This window comes from Lepidochelys olivacea, assembly GCF_965140295.1.
Source record: "Lepidochelys olivacea isolate rLepOli2 genome assembly, chromosome: 8".
In the NCBI taxonomy this organism is placed as follows: domain Eukaryota; kingdom Metazoa; phylum Chordata; order Testudines; family Cheloniidae; genus Lepidochelys; species Lepidochelys olivacea.
In genome coordinates this window covers 46,056,344-46,083,071 of record NC_140418.1, presented here as the reverse complement: position 1 = coordinate 46,083,071, position 26,728 = coordinate 46,056,344, and the positions used below count along the sequence as shown (strand labels likewise).

General features: G+C 42.3%; 1 protein-coding gene across 16 annotated transcripts in view; it reads left to right on the top strand.

Moving 5' to 3' along the window:
• The window catches only part of DNM3 (dynamin 3), a 304,267-nt gene that overhangs the window by 48,385 nt on the left and 229,154 nt on the right, over positions 1-26,728 (top strand). For all 16 annotated transcript variants that reach the window (XM_084637835.1, XM_084637834.1, XM_084637825.1 and 13 more), the window contains exons 3-8: positions 6,404-6,553; positions 15,474-15,677; positions 17,985-18,083; positions 19,104-19,264; positions 25,698-25,840; positions 26,565-26,700. In XM_084637835.1, the coding sequence (XP_084493961.1) occupies positions 6,404-6,553; positions 15,474-15,677; positions 17,985-18,083; positions 19,104-19,264; positions 25,698-25,840; positions 26,565-26,700 (893 nt within the window). The remainder of the gene's footprint in view (positions 1-6,403; positions 6,554-15,473; positions 15,678-17,984; positions 18,084-19,103; positions 19,265-25,697; positions 25,841-26,564; positions 26,701-26,728) is intronic.

The following is a 26,728-nucleotide window of genomic DNA, read 5'->3' as shown; positions in this document are numbered from 1 at the left end:
AGTGGGAAATATTCCTGGAAGAGTTTAATGGGGTTTCAATATGGTGGTCGGCCTGGTGGCTCAAAACTGAGCTGTAGGTAGTCAGGTGCCTCAGGAGACATAGGTTTTGGGGATTACTTTCAAGGATATGAGCGTGCACAGAGGTGGCCAGAAAGCTCTATGGTGCAGGGTATTACAGGGGACATCACCTTCCTTGAGTTTTTTTCTATACTGGTGGCAGTCACTGTTTGGGGAGCAAACTTTCAGAACAAAAAAAGTTGGTTTCCGTTGTGACAACAAATCTGTGGCCCATATTGTAAATGGACAGTCGGCTAACCCTGCTCGGATAATGAAGCTGGTGAGGGCCTTCGTTTTACACTGCTTGCAGCTTAATACCCTTTTCTATGCAGTGCATGCCCCGGGAGTGGATAATGGTGTTGCCGACACTCTGTCTTGATTTCAGAATGACAGATTCCAGGAACTCATCCCACCAGTCAACATGGATCCATGGGTGATGACTCAACAAGTCTGGGCTCAAGACAGCTGTGGGACTAGTAGAGGATTCTGTTGACTGGTGGCCAGCCTTACAGAGTTCAGAGTGTTTAAGCACAGGAAGGGCTTCACTGTGGGTGGCCCATAGCTACACACAAGGTGGTGTGATATGTGGTGTCTTTGATCCACTGTGTTTTGGCTCCCTCCGCTATCTCTGGCCAGCTAATGGGTCCGGGAAACCCAACAAGCTACTCCTGTAGGACAGGCCCATGTGGGCATTTCATGGTGCAGGAACTCTTAGAGGGGTGGGTCCAGGAGGGGCAGGCGCCAGAGGGACAACAGGTAACCCGTAACATTGGAAACACTAACAGGATTCCAACAGGCTGTCACGGAGTCACTGGGGCAATGCTCTAGAACTACACCATACGAAGCCAGTCAGAACTCTGGGGGAGCATGCCACCTCTCTCTGAGCATACTCTCTCCAGAGCAAGAAGCTTACAAAGCTTCGACCTTCCTGGGTCTGACCTGGGAGCATTCAGCATCCCCCTTCCACACCATGTGCTTGCCACAGCAAGTCTGCCCAGGCTGGGCTCCTGGGGAAGCCAGAGGGTCCTGCACCCCAACTCTGCAATCAGACGTGACTCTCAGCCAGCCGGTAAAACAGGTTTATTCGTCGACAGGAACACAGCGTAGAACAGAACTTGTTAGCACAGAAGTCAATGACTTTCAGCCAAGTCCATCTTGGGGGGGAGCCCAGAGCTCTGGTCCTCCCCCTGCACCCCAAGCCAGCCGAGACTGACTCACTTCCAGCTGCCTGGCCCCTGCCCTGGCTGTTGCTACTCCCCCGGCCTTTGTCTCTCTTCCTGGGCCAAGAGTCACCTGGTCGCATTCCCCTCCTGGGTCTAAGGTTATAAAGGGGTGGCCATAGCATCCATGCAGGCAACCCCCACAAAAGCCTCACACCCTTATTCTCACCGCCTAGACATTGGTGCAATACACAGAGAAACTGAGGTACACAAAGCATTCATGCAAAACAGTAAGGCTCACATACAACATAACAAGGGAAAATCCCCACTTCATCACACAGGCTCTGTCATAGGTCTGCAGTTGTGGGAGGGAGGCCATTTTATTTAAGGTGGTATTTGTTGCTGCCTCTTCGGCGTGAGTGAGTAAGCTGGTGCCTATGGCATCTGTGGACAGGTCCCAGCATGCGTGAAGTGTAACAGATGTGCGACTATCTGCAGGAGCGGTGACCCTGCTCTTAAGGTACTGGAAAACAGACCAGAAGGGAAAGCGGGCTTATGTGGTGTTAAAGGAATGTGCAGATGGGCCCTGTACAGACAGAATCTGGGGCCTGCAACCAGGACTGCTGTTCATACATGGTGATGGCAGTTGCCTGACAAGATACCAGTTTGGCACAGTACTGAGAAAACCTTGCACTACTGCTGTCTTGACTACTTCTCCCCATCCCCCCCTCCCCAATTTGGTACTTGTTTTTTGAGGATCTGGACAGTAACATTAGTGGCTACAGGGTGTTTTGGCCCACATCAGGTGCAGGCAATAGGGAGCTCGAAATCAAGGTATTACAGGACTTATGTCTGCTCCTTGGAAAATATGGCAGGGAATAGCAAAATGTAACTAAACCAATATGCTTGTTTGTTTCAGAAGCTACACTGAGTATATGCGGTGTCTTGATTTGTAGGCAATCTGTAGTTCATTGGGCCCACAAGAGAGCAGCCAGAATGGCAGCTGGGCCGAAGCAGTTCGCCTCCAATAGTTTGGCAGAAGAGGCATACATTGGGATCAGCTCATGCCACTTCTGCACTCACTGACAAGCAATGTGCACACATCTCACATCCTGGTTATTCACCTCAGTGAGAATGATCTTGGCACCAGTATAGGACTTAACTCAAGGGACAGAATCCAGAGGGACGTTCGCTTAATTGAGCAATCATGGCTGGAGGTGAGGTGAGCAATGCTTGCAAGGCAGGTGGGGAGCTGCAGACCCAGCCTGCATTGACAGGACTAGAAACAACGTGACTTGAGAGGGTCACCAAGGTATTCCTTGACACGGGGGGAGGGGTGGTCAGCGATACAGCATAGCAACATCTGTTACCACTGACTGGTAGTTTTCACAGATGACGGTGTACATTTATTTGTCAGATGGAGGTGTTGACATATGGCTACAGGATGTAAGGGAATGGACAGGGCAGGAATTGTGATACCGGGCAATGTGGTTGGGTCAGGGGGAGTGACCAAGCTAGTCACTGGCACCTGCTGTGGCTAGTTTCCAGTGTGGTTAAGAGAATGAAATGAATGGTTCCCAGAGGTAAAAGACCTGGGATTTTGTTGAATGGCCTTGGACATGTGGTAGGATGAGACCTTTGGGCTTCGCAGGCTGAGGTCAGATTTTTGTGGCCATCGTGGGCCGAAGTCCCCACCCTGCTGCAACCTCTGTCCCTCTTGGGGCGGGGGGTGCTAGGACTCAGTGCTGATTTCTGGGGGGGAAGGCTGAGTAGAGCCTACCCCAGGTTATGGGTTATATGATGATGAGCCCTATAAACCCTAGCACCAGTTACGGCTTATATAAGGAGCGCTACAACCCTCAAACTGGAACCAGTTAAATGCCTGGTATGGGAGAATAGGGGTGATGGATGGGTAGCATCCCTCCCTTGTGTTAAAGTTTAATAAGAGTTGAGATCTGCCACTTAATTCCATGCATGTGTCTGTGCTCATTTTGCTGCTGTGTCAACATTGACTACCTTTGTGAGATGCAGTGGACATACCTAGCCCAGCAGTTTCAAGCCTCCTAGACTGATGGATTTATAAGACAGTGTATAGGTGGGGATAAAATTGCCCTATTCCTACAGTGCTTAGAAAACAAATCTCTGGTAGTGCTTATTAGCAGCAGAATATCAGCATGTTCAGTGTCATAAACCTCAGAATGGGTGTAGAAATGGGAACGAAGAGGCCAAATAAGAGGGACAGTTTGGAAACATGTTGTTTTATTTTACCAGTTTGCATCATTTTCTCTCCAATCAATATCTGCTAGAGTAATCTGTTATCAAAGCATTTATGGTTGGGGAGTGTCATGAAGCGATGACTCACCAGTTCAGTTCAGCACCTCCTGCTGGTCATCCTGGGAATTAGCTTTTTCCAGCTCCGGAGCACCCTCTGCTGGTCAGTGTCTCGCTTGCCTCAGGCCCCGTGTCCCTCCCAGATCCTGGTGCCCCTTTACCTCAGGGTTCTGCCTCCAGCAGTACCCCCTTACTCTGGGTCTCCCCTACCAGGGGAACCCCCAACCCCCTACCCCCACCTTGCCTCAGTGGCTACTGCCAGTTGTCATCTCACTCTTTCTCACTGGGGCAGACTGTAGTCTATAAATCACTCATCTTCGGCAAGGGGGTTGGACCAGCTGCTTTTGCCTAACCCCAGGCTACACACCTCTGCAGCCTCAGTACCTGCTTTGGGCCTTATCCAAGCCTCAGCCTGGGGAGTTGCCAGGCTGGAGCTCCCCAGCTCCTCTTGCCTTTCCGCAGCGCTGCTCTACCTCAGGTACCCAGCTCAGCTCCCAGGCAGCCAGGTGCTTCTCTCACCAGAGCTAGAGAGAGACTGACTTAGCTCCTGGCTCACAGCCCTTTTATAGGGCCAGCTGTAGCCTGTTTGGGGCAAGGCCCTAGCTGCGGCTGCTTCCCCAGTCAGCCTAGCTTTTTCTCTCCCAGAGCGAGGTAGCTGCCCCACTACAGGGAGAATAACCCCATAACTGGTGAAATGTGGTGGAATTCTTTTGAGTCAGTTTTCTATTATTTTTAAAGTGCAGAGTTGGCTTTAAATATGTGTTCATCTCAAATAGTTAGGTAGCTTTATATTTGTTCTCAGTACAGAGAGAGGTTTTTTATATTTTTGCTTTTTTCCCCTGACTTTTGAATGTATTCTCTCCCTCTCAACATACCTTGACTTCATGAAACAAATGTGTCCAAAAATTAAACATTAGAAAGGGTCAATCTAAAGAAATTATGTATTATCCGATTAATGTCCAATATGTCCTCTTTCTGGGGACAATACCTTGAATATGCAAGGAGGACTGGACTTGGAGAGATTTTTCACCTTAGGCTTCTATGATCTTGCTGTTACAGAGAGTAAGGGAGAGCATGAAAGCCATGACAAACAATTTTCTAGTCTGTTTTTTGAACTGAATCATCTTTACTTGCTGACTAGTTCCTGTTTGGCAGTTACTTCTGCAAAGGATTTAAAGAATTGTTTTCTAATTTTAATGGTTTTTGCTATGTCATTAATGTACATCTTTGTCAAGATTACATTCGATTCTGCTTTTATGGAGACACTCGTGGAAGCAGTCTGTTTGCTTTGTTGCCAAACGTAGTCAAAGGACTGGAGGGAAGGTTCATAAACAAAACACCACTTGTTCAATGCAATTTTTATTCTGTAGACCTATTTAGTCTATAACAGTTCAAACACACCACACGTTACATACTTCATTTAAGCACATTTCTTTAGAATTGGAGGGAGCACACGTGTTCCTAGTTCAAGTCTCATGGCAACAATTACTAACCTAGTTAAGCACACTACATTTCATCCAAATTGCAGTATAGTAATTGCAGAGGTTTTAAATTTTGCAGATAGGGGTGCTATGTTACTAAGAGTCAAGTAGAACAAAGGGAAGCTTCTTTTAGCATCACCTGTGTCAGTGACCCAATGGAGTAAGCCAGCTGTACACTCAGTGCTAATTCTTTCAATTTTGAAATCTTTTCCTGGAAAAAATCTGATGAACCACAGTAACAGCTACTCTGAAATAATTGTAGATAAGTTTGCACAATTACCTTTGTATCAAGGAATTCATGCAGAACTCTGTCAAAATAAGGGCCAGCCATCAGCTTATTTTCATCCTTAAAGGACAACCCTCCATTTTTTGGGACCAAATACTTTACAAGTTTGAAGAACTTACAAATCTGATTGATCAGCTGTGATACTCTTCACTCACTATTGTGGATCATATACTTGCTCTCTTTTTGTTTGTTCTGTTAGTAGTTAACTATTTTGCATATATGAAATAAATTCACTTGTTCTTGTACAGCCAGTTCTAAAAAAGAATACAAGTTATATTGAATTCTTTAAATTGTTAAAGGCAAACCAGAAGGTTTTAGCTAGATGATCAACAAACAAAAAAATTTGCTGTGGAATTATGTTGCAGCATTTTTATACACTTTAGATTAGGGAATTAATTTCATTTTCCCCTATCTTTGGGATAGTGGGCTTCTTGGATCTTCACATCCCCCTTCCCTCCCAGCATACACACTTTCAAATCAGAGGGATTGCAAAAGTTTAGGGGGAAGGTTTTTTTCTTTTGTTTTTCAGTCAGTTAAATAATAGCATTGATGCATAAGTGGCTATTTTCTCGTTTCATTTCTTTGTACAGCTGAGCCAATAACATTTATTAGTGAAAAAATGACTCAGAAGATTCAAGAAACAGACTTTAGTACTGATACATGTTGTGTTCCAGTAATCATAGTTCTCAGTCCAGCTACTATAGTCTCAATTGCTCTGTATTTGAGTCCCTAGCAAGTTTTTGTTTTTATTATTTTTCAACAATCTGCTCCTTATTCTGTTAAATTGTATTTATTCAAACCCTTCTTTATGCTGTTATTCCAGAAGATCAGGTGCCACAGATAAAAGTAATGAATTGCATTCAATAAACTTGTTTGTTTTGTTTTTAAGCAAACCTTTCCATTCTGGGCTATCTTCATCTGTAGGAAGTCTGCCTACACTATTTGGTCACCCACCTAACTTTTTCCTTGTGATCCTCAGTGACTTCAACATGCTTTTCTAGAGAACTGTCTAGAGAACACAAGGGATGTGTCTTGTAATCTTCGAAATCTTTTGTGATACGTAAAGATACTATTGATGTTTGTTACAGAATATGCCGAGTTCCTACACTGCAAAGGGAGGAAGTTTACAGATTTTGATGAAGTTCGTCAAGAAATTGAAGCAGAAACAGACAGAGTGACGGGACTGAATAAAGGCATTTCTTCAATTCCTATTAATTTAAGAGTGTATTCCCCACATGGTAGGTAAAGTCATTCTACTCTGTATTTATGTAACTAATATTATATATTCTGTTTGTTCTCATTGCTTGACTAAAAAAATTCCAGAGAGACACTATTGCTAAAATTGACTTAGAGTGAAAATTTTGAGGATGTATAATTCATGTAACAGTATATGATCTGAAAAGGCTTCCTTCTGTTTGATTACTCCCTTTCCTAAACTTTGAACCCTGTCTATGTGAAGAAAGTGACGTAGTGTAGACAATAGATTGTCATCAACTGGTATAGAAAATGGTTAACAGTGTAGAGAGGACTAAACCATTTTTTTAAATCCTTACTGAAGAAAACTGGACTTTTAGATGATCATCATATGCAACCCAATTTTCAGAAAGGCTAACTTGGACATGAAGACACATCCGCAGACACACTGAAATTTCCACTATAGCATGAAAGTTATATCCTGTAATGGTATTACAGACTGCATGAGGTAGATGCATATCCTAAGGCAATACACAAATAAGTTTTTATAAAGGTTTTGAGTAATCTGATGAAACTGCTTCAGTTTCAACTAATTCTTAATTAGTTAAATGTCACATATATAGACATACTAGAATATAAGGAGTTGGTGAAAGCTGACAACTTTACCTATGTTGCTTTTGGGATATGCATCGCTCCTTTAGTATTTCAGAATAACTAGTGAAAAAATATTGTTGTATTTCTTCTCCATTAATCTAGATAGGTCGGTTTTATATGACATGAAGTGCAAAATTGAGTCTGCATTTTTAAAATAATAATCATGATATGAGCCATATGATCTCCAGATAAACTCTCACCTACCTTTAACAGTATTTTGTATTTTTTAACTTTTTTTGATCCGGACATCCCAAAGCACGTTTATAAATGTTAAGTATATAGCTCCATTATAAATTTGTAGTTGTTGAAAATGTCACTTCGATGTCCCAAGACAATGCCTTTGATCTACTCAAGTTTTGATAAACTTAGGTGCCGTAGAAACTTGTTGTTACAGCAGATACTGCTCTTGTTTTAATATTCTCTTCAGTGGCGGTGTGTCAGGCTCCTCTATGTGGCATAGTTACCACCAATATAGACCACATAGCATTTACTTATGTGTCAGGTAGCTGGCAACCAATGTGGAGAAAATAGGATTCCCCAGTTTTTTTCTCTCTTGCACATTAAAACATCTTATGCTGTTGGCTGAGGTACCATCTTTTCTGTCTGCATCAATCCATATCATCTTGATCATGAACTGAAGAGCAAAATAATAGAAGTAGGGGAGGATAAGAAGAAGGTGCTTTATCGATCTTTTCAGTCTTCCATAGTGGGTCCATTCTGTACTTGTGGTGCTAGACCTTGCTTCAGTCTTGTGTGGGCCTGCTACAGCCTGTGGGAGCAGGGCTCAACTGGGTTACCATGATTCATAGCTCCCCAGTGGAACAAGCTGACGCTCAGATTCCTCTTCTAGATATCCAGAGAAAGTTGGCTGTTACCACCCAAGAAAGAGATCTTGGAGTCACTGTGGATAGTTCTTTGAAAACTTCTGCTAAATGTGCTGCAACAGTCAAATAGGCTAACAGTATTTTAGAAAGTGTTAGGACAGGGTCTCCAACGCGGGCCAGTTGTGTGCACCCACAGGACACCGCGCCGCCGAAATGCCGTCGCTGAGCATGGCCGCCAGAGAACCACCTGCTGAAATGCTGCTGAGAAGCGTTGCCGCTTCTTGGTGGCATTTCAGCAGCGGGGTGTCTGGCGCCCGCCGTAGTCTTCTGGGAATAGGAATATGCTATTCCCACAGAAGGGTTGGGGACCACTGTGTTAGGAAATGGATAGAAAATAGGATAGAGGATATCATAGTGCCACTGTATAAATAGATGGTGTGCGTAGGCCTTGAATATTGTGTCCAGTTCTGGTAGTCCAGTCTCAAAAAGGATATAGTGGAACTGGAAAAGCTTCAGAGAAGGGCAACAAAGATGATCATAGATTGGAACAGCTTCCATATGTGGAGAGACTAAAAAAGATTAGGGCTGTTCATCTTAGAAAAGAGACAACTTGGATTCACCAAGGGCAAGTCATGCCTGACCAACCTGATTGCCTTCTATGATGAGATAACTGGCTCTGGGGATATGGGGAAAGCAGAGGACGTGATATATCTTGACTTCAGTAAAGCTTTTGATACGGTCTCCCACAGTATTCTTGCCAGCAAGTTAAAGAAGTATGGGCTGGATGAGTGGACTATAAGGTGGATAGAAAGCTGGCTCAACGGGTAGTGAACAACTGCTTGATGTCTAGTTGGCAGCTGGTATCAACTGGAGTGCCCCAGGGTCGGTCCTGGGGCCGTTTTTGTTCAACATCTTTATTAATGATCTGGATGATGGGATATATGACACTAAGCTGGGGGGAGAGGTAGATACACTGGAGGGTAGGGATAGGGTCCTGAGTGACCGAGACAAATTGGAGGATTGGGCCAAAAGAAATCTGATGAGGTTCAACAAGGACAAGTGCAGAGTCCTGCACTTAGGACAGAAGAATCCCATGCACTGCTACAGGCTGGGGACCGACTGACTAAGCAGCAGTTCTGCAGGAAGGACCTGGGGATTATGGTGGATGAGAAGCTGGATATGAGTCAGCAGTGTGCCCTTGTTGCCAAGAAGGCTAAAGGCATATTGGGCTGCATTAGTAGGAGCATTGCCAGTAGATTGAGGGAAGTGATTATTCCCCTCTATTTGGCACTGTTGAGGCCACATCTGGAGTATTGCATCCAGTTTTGGGCCCCCTCACTACAGAATGGATGTGGACAAATTGGAGAGAGTCCAGCAGAGGGCAATGAAAATGATCAGGGGGCTGGGACACATGCTTTACAAGGAGAGGCTGAGGGAACTGTGTTTATTTAGTCTGCAGAAGAGAAAAGTGAGAGGGCATTTGATAGCAACCTTCAACTACCTTAATGGGGGGGGTTCCAAAGAGGATGGAGCTTGGCTGTTCTCGGTGGTGGCAGATGACAGAACAAGGAGCAGTGGTCTCAAATTGCAGTGGGGGAGGTCTAGGTCTGTTTTACTAGGAGGGTGGTGAAGCACTGGAATGGGTTACCTAGAGAGGTGGTGGAATCTCCATCCTTCGAGGTTTTTAAGTCCCAGCTTGGCAAAGCCTTGACTGGGGTGATTTAGTTGTTGGTCCTGCTTTAAGCAGGGGGTTGGACTAGATGATCTCCTGAGGTCTCTTCCAACCCTAATCTTCTATGATTCTATGAACTGGGTGGGATGTGAGAGAAGTCTATAAAATCATGAATGATGTGTAAACAGTAAATAAAGAAGTGTTGTTTTATGCTTTCACCCAATACAAAAACTGGATGTTACTGAATGAAATTAATAGGCAGCAGGTTTAATACTCACAAGAGGAAGTAATTTTTCACACAGCTAACCTGTGGAACTCATTGCCATGGGATGTTGTGATGGCCAAAAGTATAACTGGATTAAAAAAACAACTGGATAAGTACGTGGAGGATAAATCAATCAATGGCTACTAGCCAAGATGATTAGGGATGCAACCCCATGCTCTGGGTGACCCTAAACCTCTGACTACCAGAAGCCAGGAGTGCAAAATGGGTGGATCACTCTGTAATCACCCTGTTCTGGGTGTGCCCCCTGAAACTCTGGTATGGCACTGTTGGGCAAGATGGACCCTGGTCTGACCGAGTATGGTAGCTCTTGTGTTCTTATGGGATCTCCTGCCTGGAATTTTTTTGTCTTTCCAGTGGGGTAATCCTTGGTAATCCAGTGGGCCAACTCCCCATCCCCATTTTCTGGCTCCCAGCAGCTGGTGAGTTCACTGTCTCCAAGTTGATCCTATGGGAGGGGTGTGTGGTAGGATCAAAATATGAGTATGCCTTCTCTTTTTTTTTTTTTTTCTGCCCCACACACATCTTCTGTGATAATTTCCTGCACCTGTGAGTGGTCAGATTAGCTATGAGAAAATTCCAGCTCCTGCAAATATTGTGGCATTGATGCATGCTCATCTGGTTGGGCCACACTGTAGTGGTTTCTTACCAGAACCTTTGTGGGGACAGAAGAGAAATGTATTGGCCTTCCTTAAGGTACTCACACTTCTGTTCAAATGAGCTGAGGAAAAACCCAGGATCTTTAAAAGCTCTGCTTGTTTCAGACTTACTCTTCCTTTAGGCATACTGATTAAGCTGGGCTAAAATATGCCTGGGAGAATGGGACATCACAAAAGTGTTTGAGTGACTCGCTTCCAAGACATGACTGTCAGTAAAACCTGTCCACTCCCATCTCTAATCCTCTGCTTTGCAGGAACGGATGTCTAAAAATCTTGTCTTAAGCTCTTTTATTTTTGCAGTCTTCTGGATTTGGTAAACAGCCTGTGCCATCTCACCTCTGCTCCTAAAATGGGTAGTCATAAAGAAAAAGAGATAGACATGGATGCTTCTTGATCCTAATTGCCCAAATGTTGAGAAACATTCCGCACTTCTCATACAGTTGGGAGCAGGGCTGGATTAAGACCTTTAGAGGCCCTAAGCACTGAAAAAGATTATGGTGCCCCCCCCCCCCATATGTAATTCAAAATAAAAACAATACTATACCGTAAAATAAAATTTTATTTTTTTGAAATGACACAAAACTTACATGTATGCTGAAATTAAAATGGCTTCTTTCTAGATTTTCTGATTGCAAAATTCTGGATAAGTTCATTGAAGCTGACTCAACGAAGCATGTCTGCTTCCATACACAATAGGGAAAGTGAATCAAGTCTGTCCTGACACATTGTTCCCTGAGGGTTTTTATTCTTTTCAGCTGAGAAAAAGAACATTCTGCGGAGCAGTTCGTAATCATCAGTGTTAGAAAAATATGTAGTGCAAGCTCTACGTTTGGAAATATGCCTTGTATTCCATCTTTCAATATTGTGTCATGAAGAGCAATGTGACTGAATTTCATTTTTCCTGTTTCATTAAACTTTACGCGCATGTAACAGTGGAACTGCTGTACTTCTCCACAGAGATTCATGTTCAAGTCAACAGGGTATGAATCAACTAGCTTTTGGGAACCTTGTGAATATTGTTCATCAGATAAATCCATGTCATTTAGAAAAGAAAATCTACTTGATACTTCTTTGTACACTTCACCTCTCCTCTTCATATGAGCTTCAAGTGTATCAGTTATAGCGTAGTAAGTAGATACGCGAAATTTGTCTCTAGGATTCAATGCTGTTTCTGTTGCACTGCTATCATTTGCTTGTTTTTTCCTGATTCACTTGCGGGACTGGGCTTCTTTGTAGTTAGTATCAGGCAAGATATCTTTTGATATGTCTTCAAATCTTTGGAAATCATTCCTCAAAGTGTGTAAGTGGTCTGCTAATGATGGACAGAGGTCTGCACATGTTTTCAAATCCAGTTCTTTTTCTTGGAGAGCTTGACTTGTGTGGTACAAGTGTTGTAAAATTTCATTCCACATGGTCAACATGAATACAACCTCTAGTTCTTGCATCTTGTTTGCAATGTTTTCTGCCTCTTGTATAGTTTCTCCTTTTTGTGATTGGTCTTCAGCTATACTTTCTAATGCATCCACAATCTGCGTAGGACTCCAGAATTGCACTTGTTGCCATTGCATGTGCCTCCCAGCGAGTATTGGAAGGAGATTTCAACACACAATCATTGCCCAAATGTGTTTTAAGAACTGCCCATCAGTATGTTGAGGCAGAGAAAAATGTATAAAGTAACTGGACTGTTGAGAAAAAACTTACTGCCACTGGACAACAATCAATAGCACTGCGGCCAACAAGATTGAGTGTGCGCAGCACGTGGTATGAATATGGCATATTTGTTCTGTTCTAAAAGCTTCTTCTGCATTCCTTGATAACGCCCTGACATGTTGGCAGCTTGTCATAAAATTTGTTGGATCATATTAAAGAAGTTCTGTATTAAAATCACAAATGAATTTGATTCCCCATAGTTTAAATTCAGGGTATTACTAATTAAGAAGTCTCTTGGTTTTTGGTACTGTTTCTCTCCCTCTATGTGTGAAACTTGCAAGCTGCTAATTGCATTAGTACATTCCAAGACAGAGTCTGAATTCACAGAGAGAGAAACTCAAAGCAATAGTCTAACAACAGAAACAGCACCCAGAGACTCCCCACCCTTTTGTTGTATTAACAATTGTGATTAAAATAGAGATAGAGGATGTATGTGGATGGATGCTTGGTGTGGATAATAACTGAATGATCAGGGAGGTGCCAGCCTAAGAATCCAGTATCCATCGGCTGAAGAAGGCGTCAAGTGGAAATAACCAGAGGACCCACGGAGGGCAGACTGGAATCCACCCAACAGCCTCAAGAATGGGAGAACCAAAGAACAAGATAACATCTGACAGCACGGAGCCCTCAGGAACGTGCCATCTGCTGATTGATTCAGCAACAGCATGATGAAGCAATTCCCATAGACTGGCATAGGAGGAAATTCCTATAAAAATGGACTCTACGAAGTGAGAACGTTTGGGTTCTGATTCTGCAAACCAACTTCCAGGAGCGTCAGATGAGCATCTGACAAGGCCCTGCTCCCTCCTCATGTCCAGGCCACCTGGCCAGTGGCTTGGCATGAGTAACTCTAAGGCTGGTAACTATGATAACAACCTTGCAGAACCTGTGTGTGTGTGTGTGTGTGTGTATGAATGAATGTGTGAATAAATATGAGATTGAATGGAATGTTATAGCTATAACTGCTTACTATGATTCTTTCTGTATTCACAATAAATGTGGTATTTTGCCTTTTCTCCTTTCATAAGATCCTGCTGGTTTTTATTTTATTGGTACAACAGATTGACCTCTGCACTTCGAGAAATCTGTTTTGCAAACTTGGCACAGATAGTGCAGTACTGGTTTTGCCATTTCTTCACCAGTGTGGCTTTTCAAATTGAGGAATGTTTATAAATTGTTGAACTGGTTTTCCATCTGTGGGAGACACATATCTTAGTACAATACTCAGTTGATCAATATGTGAAAGATCAGGTGTAGAGTCTACAGATAAACTGAAGTACCCAGCAGTACTTATTTCATCCACAATAGCTGAACAAACTTTGTCACTCATTAGACCAATGAGTTCATCACATATTATCTTGGACAAGTATGATGGGTTACTTTTGCCAGCATTCCCATATTTTGAGATATGGCCTGCTAAAAATTGGTCAGACTGAGCCACAAGCTCCAACAGTCCCAAGAAATTTCCATTCTGCAATGATCCATATGTGTCATTTGATCCCAAGAAAGGCAGACCATGTTCAGCTAATGTTTGAATAACAGCTATAACATGCTGCAAGACATGTTGCCAGTATTCATGCTCCCCTTTAATTTGTTCTTCCAATTTTTGTCAATCCAAAGCCCTGTCTTTGATTTAAATATATCAACATTGAAACTCTGTGAGTATTGCTATTTTCATGTTGTTCAATTAACAGTATTCCGCCAGTTACTAAATCCATCTGCAGCAAACGTTGAAGATTTATACGCAAAAAGTCTGCAAACAGAACAGTACACAAACCCTGTTGATGGTGAATACAGTAGCCATTTTCAAGTGTATTTCTCACCATTCACTTTCATGCCAAAAAATAGTTTTTGTGGATAATATCTTGTTTGTTTGCCACTGGTAAAAGTCTGACGTGATTTCTCAAATGGCCCAGTGTGGTGTTGACCGTCATATGGTCCACAATCTATCCAGTAAGCTACATCATCAGGACTGAAATCAACCCACATACCAGGATCTTTTTTCCTATTATTTACAGCATGAGCAGGTTCAGTCTCTGACACATCCACACTTTTTAGAACAATGTCTGTTTTACCACCAGGAGTAGGATGATCAGTTACAGTCTCTGACACATCCACAGGTTCTGGAATGTTTGTTTCACCAGTAGAAGAAGGGTCAGTCTCTGAAACACCTCCAGGTTTTGGAATGATGTCTGTGCTACTGAGATGATGTTGCTTCTGATGAATTCGCTTTGAAAAATGTCAGCTTTGGAAGATTTTGGAAAATTTCACGAATTTTTTGTTTTTGTTCTGCCAATTTACATTTCTGTGCTCCACTCAGTTGGTTAGGTTTCATCCTGCCCCTTATCTCAGTTATCTGAACTTGAAAAAAAACCAAAACCAAATTACACAACGTATACTATTTTTATGTGTGTGTATATATAAAGAGGGGAAAAAAATCAAGTACATATAACTCAGAAGAATATATCAATAATAAAACAAATTTATTGCAGTATATGACAGGATCTGATTTCCTCGCATTATTTCGATCTACGTTAGTAGGACACCCCCCTGGTTTCGGTGGGGATAAGTAATAAAAAGAGAACAGAAAAATGGGGGAAGAGTGTGTAGTGGAGTGTAAGGAAGTCTAACAAAGTTCTGATTTTTCCCATGATGACTACTTCGATGCTTTTTTTGAAATATCAAATATCAAATTTTTTCCAAAAAAAATCTATATATTTTTTTTTGGTGCCCCCTGCTTTGCTGGTGCCCTAAGCATGTGCTTAGTCTGCCTATTGGGTAATCCAGCCCTGGCTGGGAGTGCATGTTGATGTTGGTTAGTGCTTTTGCCATTTATCTGAAAAAGGAAGTGGAAGTTAGAGGCATGACAGGCAGCTGAGCCCGCTGGGTAGGGACAAGAAGTTCTGTCTGTCGCTATGTAATTTGTAGGTTGTGATGAGCAGTTCCATTCTGGAACAAAACCAAACTTTGTAATGTTGAACTCTTCTGTGAGCTCTAGTTGTGTGTGCTTACAAAATAATGTTCAAAAGCCTTTGAAAATTGATACATCTATTCTAACTATGGCTCCCCACCAGAACTTCAGACTTGGATCATCTTTTTATTCTCTTTAGGGATGTAAAGTGTTAACAACAAGCCTTTTGGTCTTATGCCCTTTCTCTTTAGTGCTAAGCCTGACTCTTGTTGATTTGCCTGGAATCACTAAAGTGCCAGTAGGGGATCAACCTTCAGATATAGAGCAACAGATCAGAGACATGATTATGCAGTTCATTTCTCGTGAAAACTGTCTGATCCTGGCTGTGACTCCAGCCAACACTGATCTTGCCAACTCAGATGCATTGAAGTTAGCTAAAGAAGTAGACCCTCAAGGTAAGTGTGAACGATGTAAACCTTTCCCGCTTTCAGATACCATTGATGAAAATATACCTTGTAGTTTACTGTGGTGGATCATGCATTTAACAGTGCAAGAAAACTCATTACTCATAACTAAAAATTTTATACTGATTTCAACATCAGAAGAAGAATAGGAATTCTGCTCATGCAGCATAATTCAGTAAATTGTACTGTCAACTGAGGTCTAAAAGTAACCAGTGTATGGTAATTGAGTGAAGTATGAAATATACCTAATTGGAAATTTTTGTGACAGGGCCTCTGTCAGCCGAGGAGTCTGTATCGCATCTTGCACCATGGGCCCTTGATGCTGACTGGGGTGCCTGGGTGCTACTGTACTATAAATGTTAGAATGATGTTTGTTTTCTTGGCATGCCTTGCTGACTGATATGACTATGTAATAAATCAACACATACAGCAAGAGTAAATGCAATTTGTCTTGGCAATGTAATAACATAGTGGTTCTCATCTAGGGGTACATGTACTCCAGGGGGTACTCAGAGTTCAACAAGGGGGTACATCGACTTCTCTAGAGTTATACAACAGGCTACATAAAAAACACTAGTGAAGTCTGTACAAACTAAAATTTCATACAGACAATGACTTGTTTATATTGCTCTATATACTACACACTGAAATGTAAGTACAATATTTATATTGCAATAGATTTTTAGAATTATATGGTAAAATGAGAATGTAAGCAGTTTTTCAGTGCTGTGACACTTTTGTATTTTTATGTCTGATTTTGTAAGCAAGTAGTTTTTAAATGAGGTGAAACTTGGGGGTATGCCAGAGAAATCAAACCCCTGAAAAAATGAGGAGTCCTTATGGCACCTTAGAGACTAACAAATTTATCTGGGCATAAGCTTTCGTGGGCTAGAACCCACTTCATCAGATGTGAGTAACAGTAGGGGGAAATTAGGTTTAGCTTTTGTAATGACCGTTCTTTATAGACTGGGAGTGGTTGGGTCATTACAAAACCTGAACTTAATTTCCCCCTACTGTTACTCACACCTTCTTGTCAACTGTCTGAAATGGGCCACTCTCATTACCACTTCAAAAGTTATTTTCCCTCCCTTGGTATCCTGCTGTCAATTGAATTATATCGTTAGACTGACCTCACACTTAGTAAGGCAAATCACATCTTTTCATGTATTTATACCTGCTCCTGTATTTTCCACTCCATGCAGTTGATGAAGTGAGTTCTAGCCCACAAAAGCTTATGCCCAAATAAATTTGTTAGTCTCTAAGGACACCTTGTTGTTTTTGCTGATACAGGCTAACACGGCTACAACTCTGAAACCCCTGAAAGGGATACAGTAGTCTGGAAAGGTTGAGATCCACTGTAATATAACATATTTCAGAGTAGCAGCTGTGTTAGTCTGTATCCACAAAAAGAAAAGGCGTACTTGTGGCACCTTAGAGACTAACCAATTTATTTGAGCATAAGCTTTCGTGAGCTACAGCTCACTTCATCGGATCCAATGAAGTGAGCTGTAGCTCACAAAAGCTTATGCTCAAATAAATTGGTTAGTCTCTAAGGTGCCACAAGTACGCCTTTTCTTTTTTGTAATAATATAATGTGCTGCCACCTGGTGGATTAGAATTCAAGAGTCTGACTTGGTAGAGTTGGGAGCATTTTGTATTACTGCAAGAGGCCCCCACTCCCCGCCAATTCAAAAGAAGTGCTGACAGGCTCAAGAGAGCCATGTTCATCTGTTGCCTGGTGGGGCTGTGGCTACATTAAATTTGTATTACTCACTCTCAAGGTAAAGAACAAAAAAGTGGGTGTGGAGTCCAAGAGCGGCTTGATGGACTAAAGGAAAACCGGAAAGGCTCTGTTACCAGAGTGGGAACTATAGTGCTAGCATGCAAGATCCCTGCCTCACTATCTGGCACACCTTAACTGATTCCTGTACTTGGCTCTGCTTATGGTCGGTAGGCCCAAACTGACTTCTGCTATCTCATTTATTAGCTGTTGGCTCTGTTCATGTGCGTGGTGGATGGACACTGACCTTGCTCCCACCCTGCCCCTGGATCTGGAATGGACAGGTGGTTTTTTAAAATTAAAAAAACAAAATAAAAACTAAGGTGACAGATTAAAGATGCAGTTCTCTTGCATTAAATTCCATTACAGATCCATAGGAATAGTGAGAAAATACTCAGTTCTTTCCTACCAAGTAAACTCAGTACCAGAGAGTAAAGTTTAATTGATTTGGTTTCCCTCAGCATAAATGATATTTAACTATTTTTGGGGGGGGCGGGGGGGTGGGGTTGGTGATGCAGGCCTGAGAACCATTGGTGTAATCACAAAACTGGATTTGATGGATGAAGGAACTGATGCAACAGAGATTCTGGAGAACAAGTTGCTCCCTCTTCGTAGAGGTAAGAATGTTAATATTATACTCCATGTACCAGTTCCTTCTGTAGCAAAGTGGTAATGAGGAAGGTAGGTATTTGGTAAATTAACAGAAGATTGGTTTTAATGGAGTGCTCGGTTAGAAAATCTCTGTAGTTTACCTTCAGATTACAGTAGAGATTGTGCTCATAGCCTTTATCATCACACTAAGCTATGAAAAAGCAAAGGTAAGAGGAGAAGGGTGCCCAAAATACCCAATAAGGGGGGGAAATGAACTAAGACTTCGGAACAGGCTGCACGAGGTGTAATGGGAAATATGAGTTTAGGTTACCTGCAAATTTCCTTTTCTGTGACTATGTCTGTTGTTCCTCGCAATGTGTGGGAGTGCCTTGATGCAGTCTGGAAGCAGCCACTGGATCTTTGATGTCACTGCAGTCTAAGCTCTGCCCCTTTCCAAAAGCTTTTCAGATGATCGTTTATAGAGCTAGAGAGATATGTTCCTTTCCACCATCAGAATAATACAAAAGTAATATTGAAATCGAACCCGTTTCACCAGGTAGATCAGCCCCCTTTTTCTTTTCTCAAAACCCCAGAAAACAAACCAGCCAGAGAGGGATCAGACCAGAAGACAGGAAAATCAATATCAAGACCTCCTATTTTCTTGTCCTGTTTGTTACCCTTCTGCCACATCCTCCTCTTCTTCCCCTGTGGTGTGCAAGTCACTCTTGTTTTGCACATCCCTTGGAATGCCAAATCAGTGCAAGTGATATTGTCTCCCCATTTAAACCTGGTTTCCGACCAGCTTACCCCCAATATTTAACTTATACCACCATTTCAGTCATCACTGAATTTGAGCCAGTGACTTCCATGGAAGCTGTGCCCACATATGCCGAGCCTGAACCCCGCTGAACCCATTAAGTTTATTGCAATAATTTTAAAAAATTACCAAAAATAGGTGAACTTGGTCTGTACTGAGCTAACATGTATACACTGCCCTGTGGGGAGTAACAGCATTGACTTACAGGGTTGTTTTGATCTTGTTTTAGGGTATATTGGAGTTGTAAACAGAAGTCAGAAAGACATTGATGGGAAGAAGGATATTAAGGCAGCCATGCTGGCAGAAAGGAAATTCTTCCTTTCCCATCCAGCTTACAGACATATGGCAGACAGGATGGGAACACCATATCTGCAGAAAGTTCTAAATCAGGTACAAGCAAATGTGAAAAAGTGTGTGTGTGTGTACAGGACCGATAAAAAATGCTGTATTAAAATCACTGTTGTAGTGCACCTTATTCTTTCTTTCCTGTTTATAACACTGTATTTTCCCCAACATATCACAGGGGATTATGTATGAAACTCACTGCAAAGAGTACAGGAACCAATCTCCCCTGCCCCCTTGCCAGTGTATTGCAGGAGTCACTCAGCTGAAGTCAGTGGAGTTTAAATCATTGTGCTAGACATACATTACAATAATGGTGACCCTTTTGTTTAAATTCACTCCCCACCTCTTTCATAGGTTTCAGAGTAACAGCCGTGTTAGTCTGTATTCGCAAAAAGAAAAGGAGTACTTGTGGCACCTTAGAGACTAACCAATTTATTTGAGCATGAGCTTTCGTGAGCTACAGCTCACTTCATCGGATGCATACCGTGGAAACTGCAGCAGACTTTATATACACACAGAGAATATGAAACAATACCTCCTCCCACCCCACTGTCCTGCTGGTAATAGCTTATCTAAAGTGATCAGTGCTGGAAATGGCCCAACTTGATGATCACTTTAGATAAGCTATTACCAGCAGGACAGTGGGGTGGGAGGAGGTATTGTTTCATATTCTTTGTGTGTATATAAAGTCTGCTGCAGTTTCCACGGTATGAATCCGATGAAGTGAGCTGTAGCTCACGAAAGCTCATGCTCAAATAAATTGGTTAGTCTCTAAGGTGCCACAAGTACTCCTTTTCTTTTCACCTCTTTCATGTTACTTTCAAGCATCAGGATATCACTTGGACTCATTATACTGATCTCTGGCTTTTTAAGCGGCCTAGCATGAAAACATGACTTATAACTCATTGTGTGATTTAAAGTTCCCAAAGAAGAAAATTCTAGGCAGTCCATCTGACTTTAGATAAAGAATGCATTTTCCTGTCTCCCTCTGTGCATTATTTCAGGTTAAGGATTAGATTATGGCACTAATCACAACCCTGTGTAAGGGGTAATATGGAGCTAGAAGCTACCCCAAGAAGGGCTAGGGTGGGCTGGGGTTTTGGAGTTGTCCCCCAGGAGACACAATTGCTCCATGGAACACATGGGGTGCTCATGCTGCACCTTTGTTTGGTCTCTGGGACAGTGAATAGGGGTATAGGGTCATAGCCCTGTGTCCTCATCTCCTTTGAGGTGATTTGTGACCCCAAGAGAACACAGAGCAGTTCTTGTGATTGGTTGAAGACTCTGATGAATATCCTCTGGAGAACAGCGTGGTGGATCACACCTTCCTCCAGCTGGGAAACTAGAGGCTGATCCATTTGTCACTCACCTGAACAAGAAACTATCAATGTACTATTCTGGCAAGGGATACCTTTTCTATCCACAGTATAGGGGAGTCTTGGAAACCGTTTACCACTACCTCTGGTAGCAAAGGTGCTGACCAAGCTCAGGGGGGACCAAGGGTTGATTGAAATTGATAACCTTCTTTTGGCTGAGACAGATGGTTCTCAGCCCAGCTGTGGATGATACTGACTTATGCAATGAGATGGGAACCAGGCAGTCTCTTGATAGTGTAAAACTCCAGAGGCATGATGTTTCTTAGCAAATGTCTCAAGTCTTCCTGGTTTATCCAAAAGAGTCCACTAAAAGGGTTTAACATCATAAAGGTTTGTTATTTGGTGTGTGTGGGCCAACATGGATCCCTTTATAAATTGGTCACTTCCTCTGGGCCCCATCCTTCCCTTTCCCCCAAAATTCAACCAAACTAATTGTCTGCTAGATTTAAAGACAGATTCCCTTCATGTTCATTTTGGCAACTCTCTTGGACTACCATGAATTTGTTGAAGGGTAAACTAAGTCTCTCTTCAGCAACTTATCAGGCTAATGTGGGCATATTGAATTTGACATCCCCTATTTAAAAAGTCTTGTGTTGTTGGATATTCATATAATCCTGACAAAACTTATGGTGCCTCTTTTTGAGCTATTTATTTCCTACGAGTTCAAATTTCCTACATTGGCTTGTTTATTTCCATGTCTATGCTTCTTAAGTATACATTAAGTGTAGTAATGGAAATAATCTAGATAACGCTATTAAGGAAGGAATAGTGAAGGGTCATCATAGTAGGGGACGACCAGCGATGAGATAGATGGATAGTCACTGGAAGGCTAGTGCTGAGAGTTCCAAGTTAGTGATGGATCGTGAAGGCTTCTGAACATTCTGCTATGATGTCACCGATATTCAGGCATGAAGAAATGGATTTATTACTTGCTTAATTCTGTTGGCTTGTAACGGGTGAGTGAGCTATAGGTTCTAGTGACTGATCGACCTCATACCAAGTTTGAAAAGGATAAGATGGTGCTCTGAAAGCATCCCTAAATTCCTTATTGAAAGTAGTGTCAGAGTTCCAACTTAATGAGCTGATCATCTTGCCAATGTTCTTCTCGTTTCTGCTTGCTCATCTCAGTGAGACTTTTCCCATGTTCGCTGTTACAAAGTTCTTGGCTCTTTATTTGGAGAAGAATAAGGGCCTTAAAAAGCCCACCTGGTTCTTTGTTTCCTTTGACTTCAGTTAACAGATGCCAATAACTGCTGCTGTTTCTGAGAGGAACAAGACTAAATGATTGGCATTTCTCACTACAGTGACTTGGCAGGCGTGCAATCTGATGGCTGTTTTGAGGCATGTTCTGTTCGGGTTAGAGCAACCACTAGAGAGGAATACCAGGGCAGTTTATCTGCGATACAGAACCTGTTTCTGAGACAGGGTGGCAGAACTCTCATGCATCCTATACGTTTGCTTTTGTTTGGAATGTTTTTGTTTTGGTCACTTTTTGGAATGTTTTTCTTTTTTAGGTTAAAATAGTTAAATTTCTCATTACCATAGGGAGGTATCTTATCACTTCCCAGTTATTTTATTTTACTTACCAGTAATTAAAATTTGTCTGAGTTGGCTACTTTACAAAAACACAGTCTGCTGTGCCCCTCGGTATTCATTGTTGGACTTCCGTGAGGTTTTATTTGAATGGAATGGGTTATGCTGTAGAGATCCCTGTAAGTACCATTCATATGAATCATGTTGTTGTTACATGTGCTGGTGCCTGTTTGAAATCTGCTTAAAATTTAAATGTCTCTGGATCCACAAGGTGGTGCTCAAATGAAACTCCAGAGTGTGATTCTATGGGGAAAATAGCTCATTGAACTCTGTTTACAGGGTTTTTCTGAACAATAATTTATTCCTGGTTTGTTTTAGAGGGAGAAATAATAGAGGATTTATTTGTAACATAGATTCAAAAAAACCCTTTGTCCTTAATCAATGAACTGTGGTTATTTGTGTATGATCTGTTACATCTTTGTCCATTAAAAATGGAAGAACCCCCACCATCACTTGGGCAAATATGAAATGCACTAGTAACTTCTCTTCTTAGTAGCTTCTTCTGTTGAGTGGTTATAAAACTATGACACTGATCAAAGCAAACTTGCACCTTTCCAAATTGCTAGATTTGTTGATGTTTGGAGTGTGATGAGAGGTCAGTTAGTGAAAATATGAAAACCAACTGACGTAATTCTTGACCTTTGCCAGATATTGATTGGATATGATATATAGCAACCACCTCCTTCTTCCTGAATTTTTATCCATCTTTGTGCCCCTGAAGCCAATGCACTTTACTGTGAGTACAGTATCGTATTTATTTGTTTCATGGTTGTTATTGACTTGTTTCAGACATGCCCCAAAACACATTAAAATATTTAAAAAAAACATTCTTCTTACAGAGCATCAAAAATGTGCTTGGAACTGTACAAAACAGAAGTGGCCCATGGTCCAATGAGTTTACGGTCTAATTAGACATTGATAGTACAGGTCTTACCACAATACACATGGAAACTATAAATGAGCAAAGGTCAGGCCTTCATGTAATCAGTGAGTTTTGTTTGTGAATTAGTTTCCCCCCTGTGCTTCCTGCTTTTCCATTCTCCAGTGCTTTAAGGATTACCAATGAAAGTCAAGATAAAGTGATGATAAGGCAAGATTTTTTTCCCCATATAGCTGTTGATACTAAAAGCATCTAAACTGTATGTTAGAGGGCTTTCCCTTCACCCTCTCCCCGGGTTCTTGTCACGTAGACAGAGAGCAGAAGTCTGAAGTGCAGACAATGTGATAGCTCTACATGCTGGCAGAGTCTGTTTCCCAATGTTCTGTTCCTAGCTCTGATGCCGCAGAGCCTTGCCTTTGGGGGGAGGGATAGCTCAGTGGTTTGAGCATTGGCCTGCTAAATCCAGTGTTGTGAGTTCAATCCTTGAGAGGGTCATTTAGGGATCTGGCCCAAAAATTGGGGATTGGTCCTGCTCTGAGCAGGGGGTTGGACTAGATGACCTCCTAAGGTCCCTTCCAACTCTGATATTCTATGTCCCCATTCTCATTTCCAATTCCCCATTCTCTCCTTCTCCTTCTTCTTCTTCTTAGCAGGCCCAAATATACCTGCAGTGCACGCCTACAGTCCCACTGGGAAGGGTAAGGAGTGAGGTTGTGCTGCTGTCAGGGACGGGCATTTGTTTGGTCTTTTAGTATTTTACACCTCCCCCACTCCAAACCCATTTGCCTCTCCTGACTGGTTGCTTGACTTTGCCTTGAGATAGGGGTTGAGGCAGTCTTAAAGTGTGCACTCAAGTAACAATTTAACTGCTCTGATCCAGAAGCAACATACACAATCTTTGTCCTTTGTTTTTGCATATTAGTATAAGAGTATCAAAAAGTCAAACCCAGAATTCTATCCCAGGCTAACAAACAGACCTATATACTAACACTGTAGAACAGTGGTGCCCGCCTTAGCCTGAGGGCCAAACATTATCTTAAAAAGACCCAGAGGCCCCAGTCAATGTTGGGGCAGTTCCTCTGCCCTGTTCAGTTCTCTTTGCACAAAGGGAGAAGAAACCACCTACAAGTCTTCTGCTAGGGGACAGGGAGCTATAATTTGTGGCTGGTTCTCAGCTTCTTCTTTCCTATATCTTCTGCTGCCCTGTGTGGGGTAGGGGAGCAATCCTCCAATAGATGTTGTCCTAGGTGCAGACCGAGCCAATTGAGCAGCTATCCTGCTTTCCATGGGCCTCCCACGGCCTGGCAGGGAAGGTGTCAATGGAGCAGAGCTGCTCCCAGGGCTGTAGGAGAAGATGCCCCTTATTTCCTCACTTTAGTAACAAGGCTGATGCAAACACTATTTAAAAGTATCAGGGTGGGGTTCAGGGAATGTGGTTGGTTTTTTCAGTTTATACAAATACACATCATCTTAACACAGTTCTCCTCAAAGGCCCCAATTCAGAGACTTGAGGGCCGCAAGTTGGATACCAGTGCTGTATGTATGGGTAAATAATGCAATAGAGACTCTCCAATAATACAGATGTGGCCTTCTGGGAGAAAACATTTCAGTGGAGTAGCCAGGATTTACCATATTGTCCTAGGAGCAATTTGTGTGTTTCCAAAACCCTCTGCTAGGTTTGGAGGTGGCTAGAAAGAATGTGTTCAAACTGTGGATGGATTTGAGCCCTTTGACCATTACTTGAAGGGTCCATGTAGTATACTCGTGGAGTGTCTGATTATAGTGGAGTGTATGATTATAGTACAACTGGCAAAAACTGCTCAGATGCTTGCCTCGGATGAGTAGAAATTTGGACCCGGTAAATCAGCTGTGTCTGGCTGGGATGCTGCTGACATTTTGGAAGAGCAGAAAGGAAAGAAACAGTGACCCAGACACTGTCATCCCATAACAGGAGGGAGCAGCAGAGCTGTTTGCTCTTTTTCAGGGGGTGAGGGGTAAAGAGGGAGTAGTGTCGCTAGAGCTGCTAGGTTTGTTGTCCCCCAGAAGTGGATGGGAGATCAGTCTATGGCTTACTCCCCAGGAGTCGCAGATCCTGTAAAAGGGGAAGTGGAGCAAACGGCAGAGGCCCTAGGTAAAATGGAAGAGTTGGAAAACTGAGGGTCTGCTGTGTGCCTGAGAGAGCAGGCCATAGCAGTAGAGAAATCCTGAAAAGGGAGGAGAGGGGATGGCATTGGTTGATCGTATAAGTGGCTTTCTGAAAGGGCTAGAACTTAATGTGGAACTGTGCCACTGTCAATTAACTGTGCCTGGCTTTTGTTGGTGTAGCTGAGCAAGTGTTTTTTACCAAGCCTCATTTTAGTGCTCAACTGTGTGTGTGTGTGTGTGTGTGTGTGTGTATAAGGGGGAGGGATGCCAGATAATTGTCCAAGCTCTGATTATAGTATGTGTACAAGAAAAGAGGCTCTTGTATTGCCTGTGGGTATTCCTGTCACTTCAAAGATCAACCTGAATTCCATTGGAAAGCCTAGCACAAGTCATATTTTCTTGTGTGTGGCAATCAAAGGGAATGGGCTATATCCTTTCCATCCATCTGCCTTTCCAGTGTTTTAAAGAATTCATTTTTTTGTAGCAACTCACCAATCACATTCGAGACACACTGCCAGCCTTCCGGAGCAAACTTCAGAGCCAGCTGCTTTCTATAGAGCATGAAGTAGAGGCATATAAAAACTTTAAACCAGAAGATCCGACTAGAAAGACTAAAGCCTTACTGCAGTGAGTGTCCATTTCCTCCTCCATGTATGTAAAATAGTTTCTCGCTTGTTTAAGCTTAAAGCTTAGGATATTGATGTTTCTAGTGAAAGGCAGATGCAGAAGGATGCTTAAACATTCTGCAAACTTCAAAGAGGTTATTTTGGCTGAAAGCATTATAACATTTTTAGCCACTTTCCATTTTAGAAAGATTTTTCCATAATTCATTTTAATAGTCATAGAATATGCTGGGCTGGATGAAAATCATTTTGTTTTGTCCTACGCTGAGCATTATAATCTTGGGCTGTGGTTTGTGTACTCTGTGCTAAACTGGAACCCCCTGGAATGCCGGGTGTGGTTCAGGGAACCTTTTCTTGCTTTTTAATCAAAAATACATGTTTTCTTAACATAGCTGTCTTTGCGTCCACTGCTGTTTGTTATCATAGGGTTCCCTCATGGGACTCTATGTTCAGTATGAGTGCCAACTTATCTGGACATTTATATCAAGCCATATAGAAAATCTAATTAAAAATAGCTGGTGTTTTTAAGAGAGTAAGCCGTATACATTTATAAAAAGACTTGAAAAACCTTATACTTGTTTGTGTCCTTTGGGAGTGGAGAAGGCCATGTAGGTACCACTGTTAACCCTAGAAATATCATTCTTTTGGCAATAAATACAGTGAAATAAAAATGAAATGAAAAGCTTAGCTTACGCATTGTTGAGTTTGTTTCTGTTTTGAAATTTAAGGATGGTTCAACAGTTCTCAGTGGACTTTGAAAAAAGAATTGAAGGATCAGGGGATCAAGTTGACACATTAGAACTATCTGGTGGTGCCAAAATCAATCGCATTTTCCATGAGCGTTTTCCTTTTGAACTAGTAAAGGTATGTGTCTGTCTGTCCTCCTTGCTTT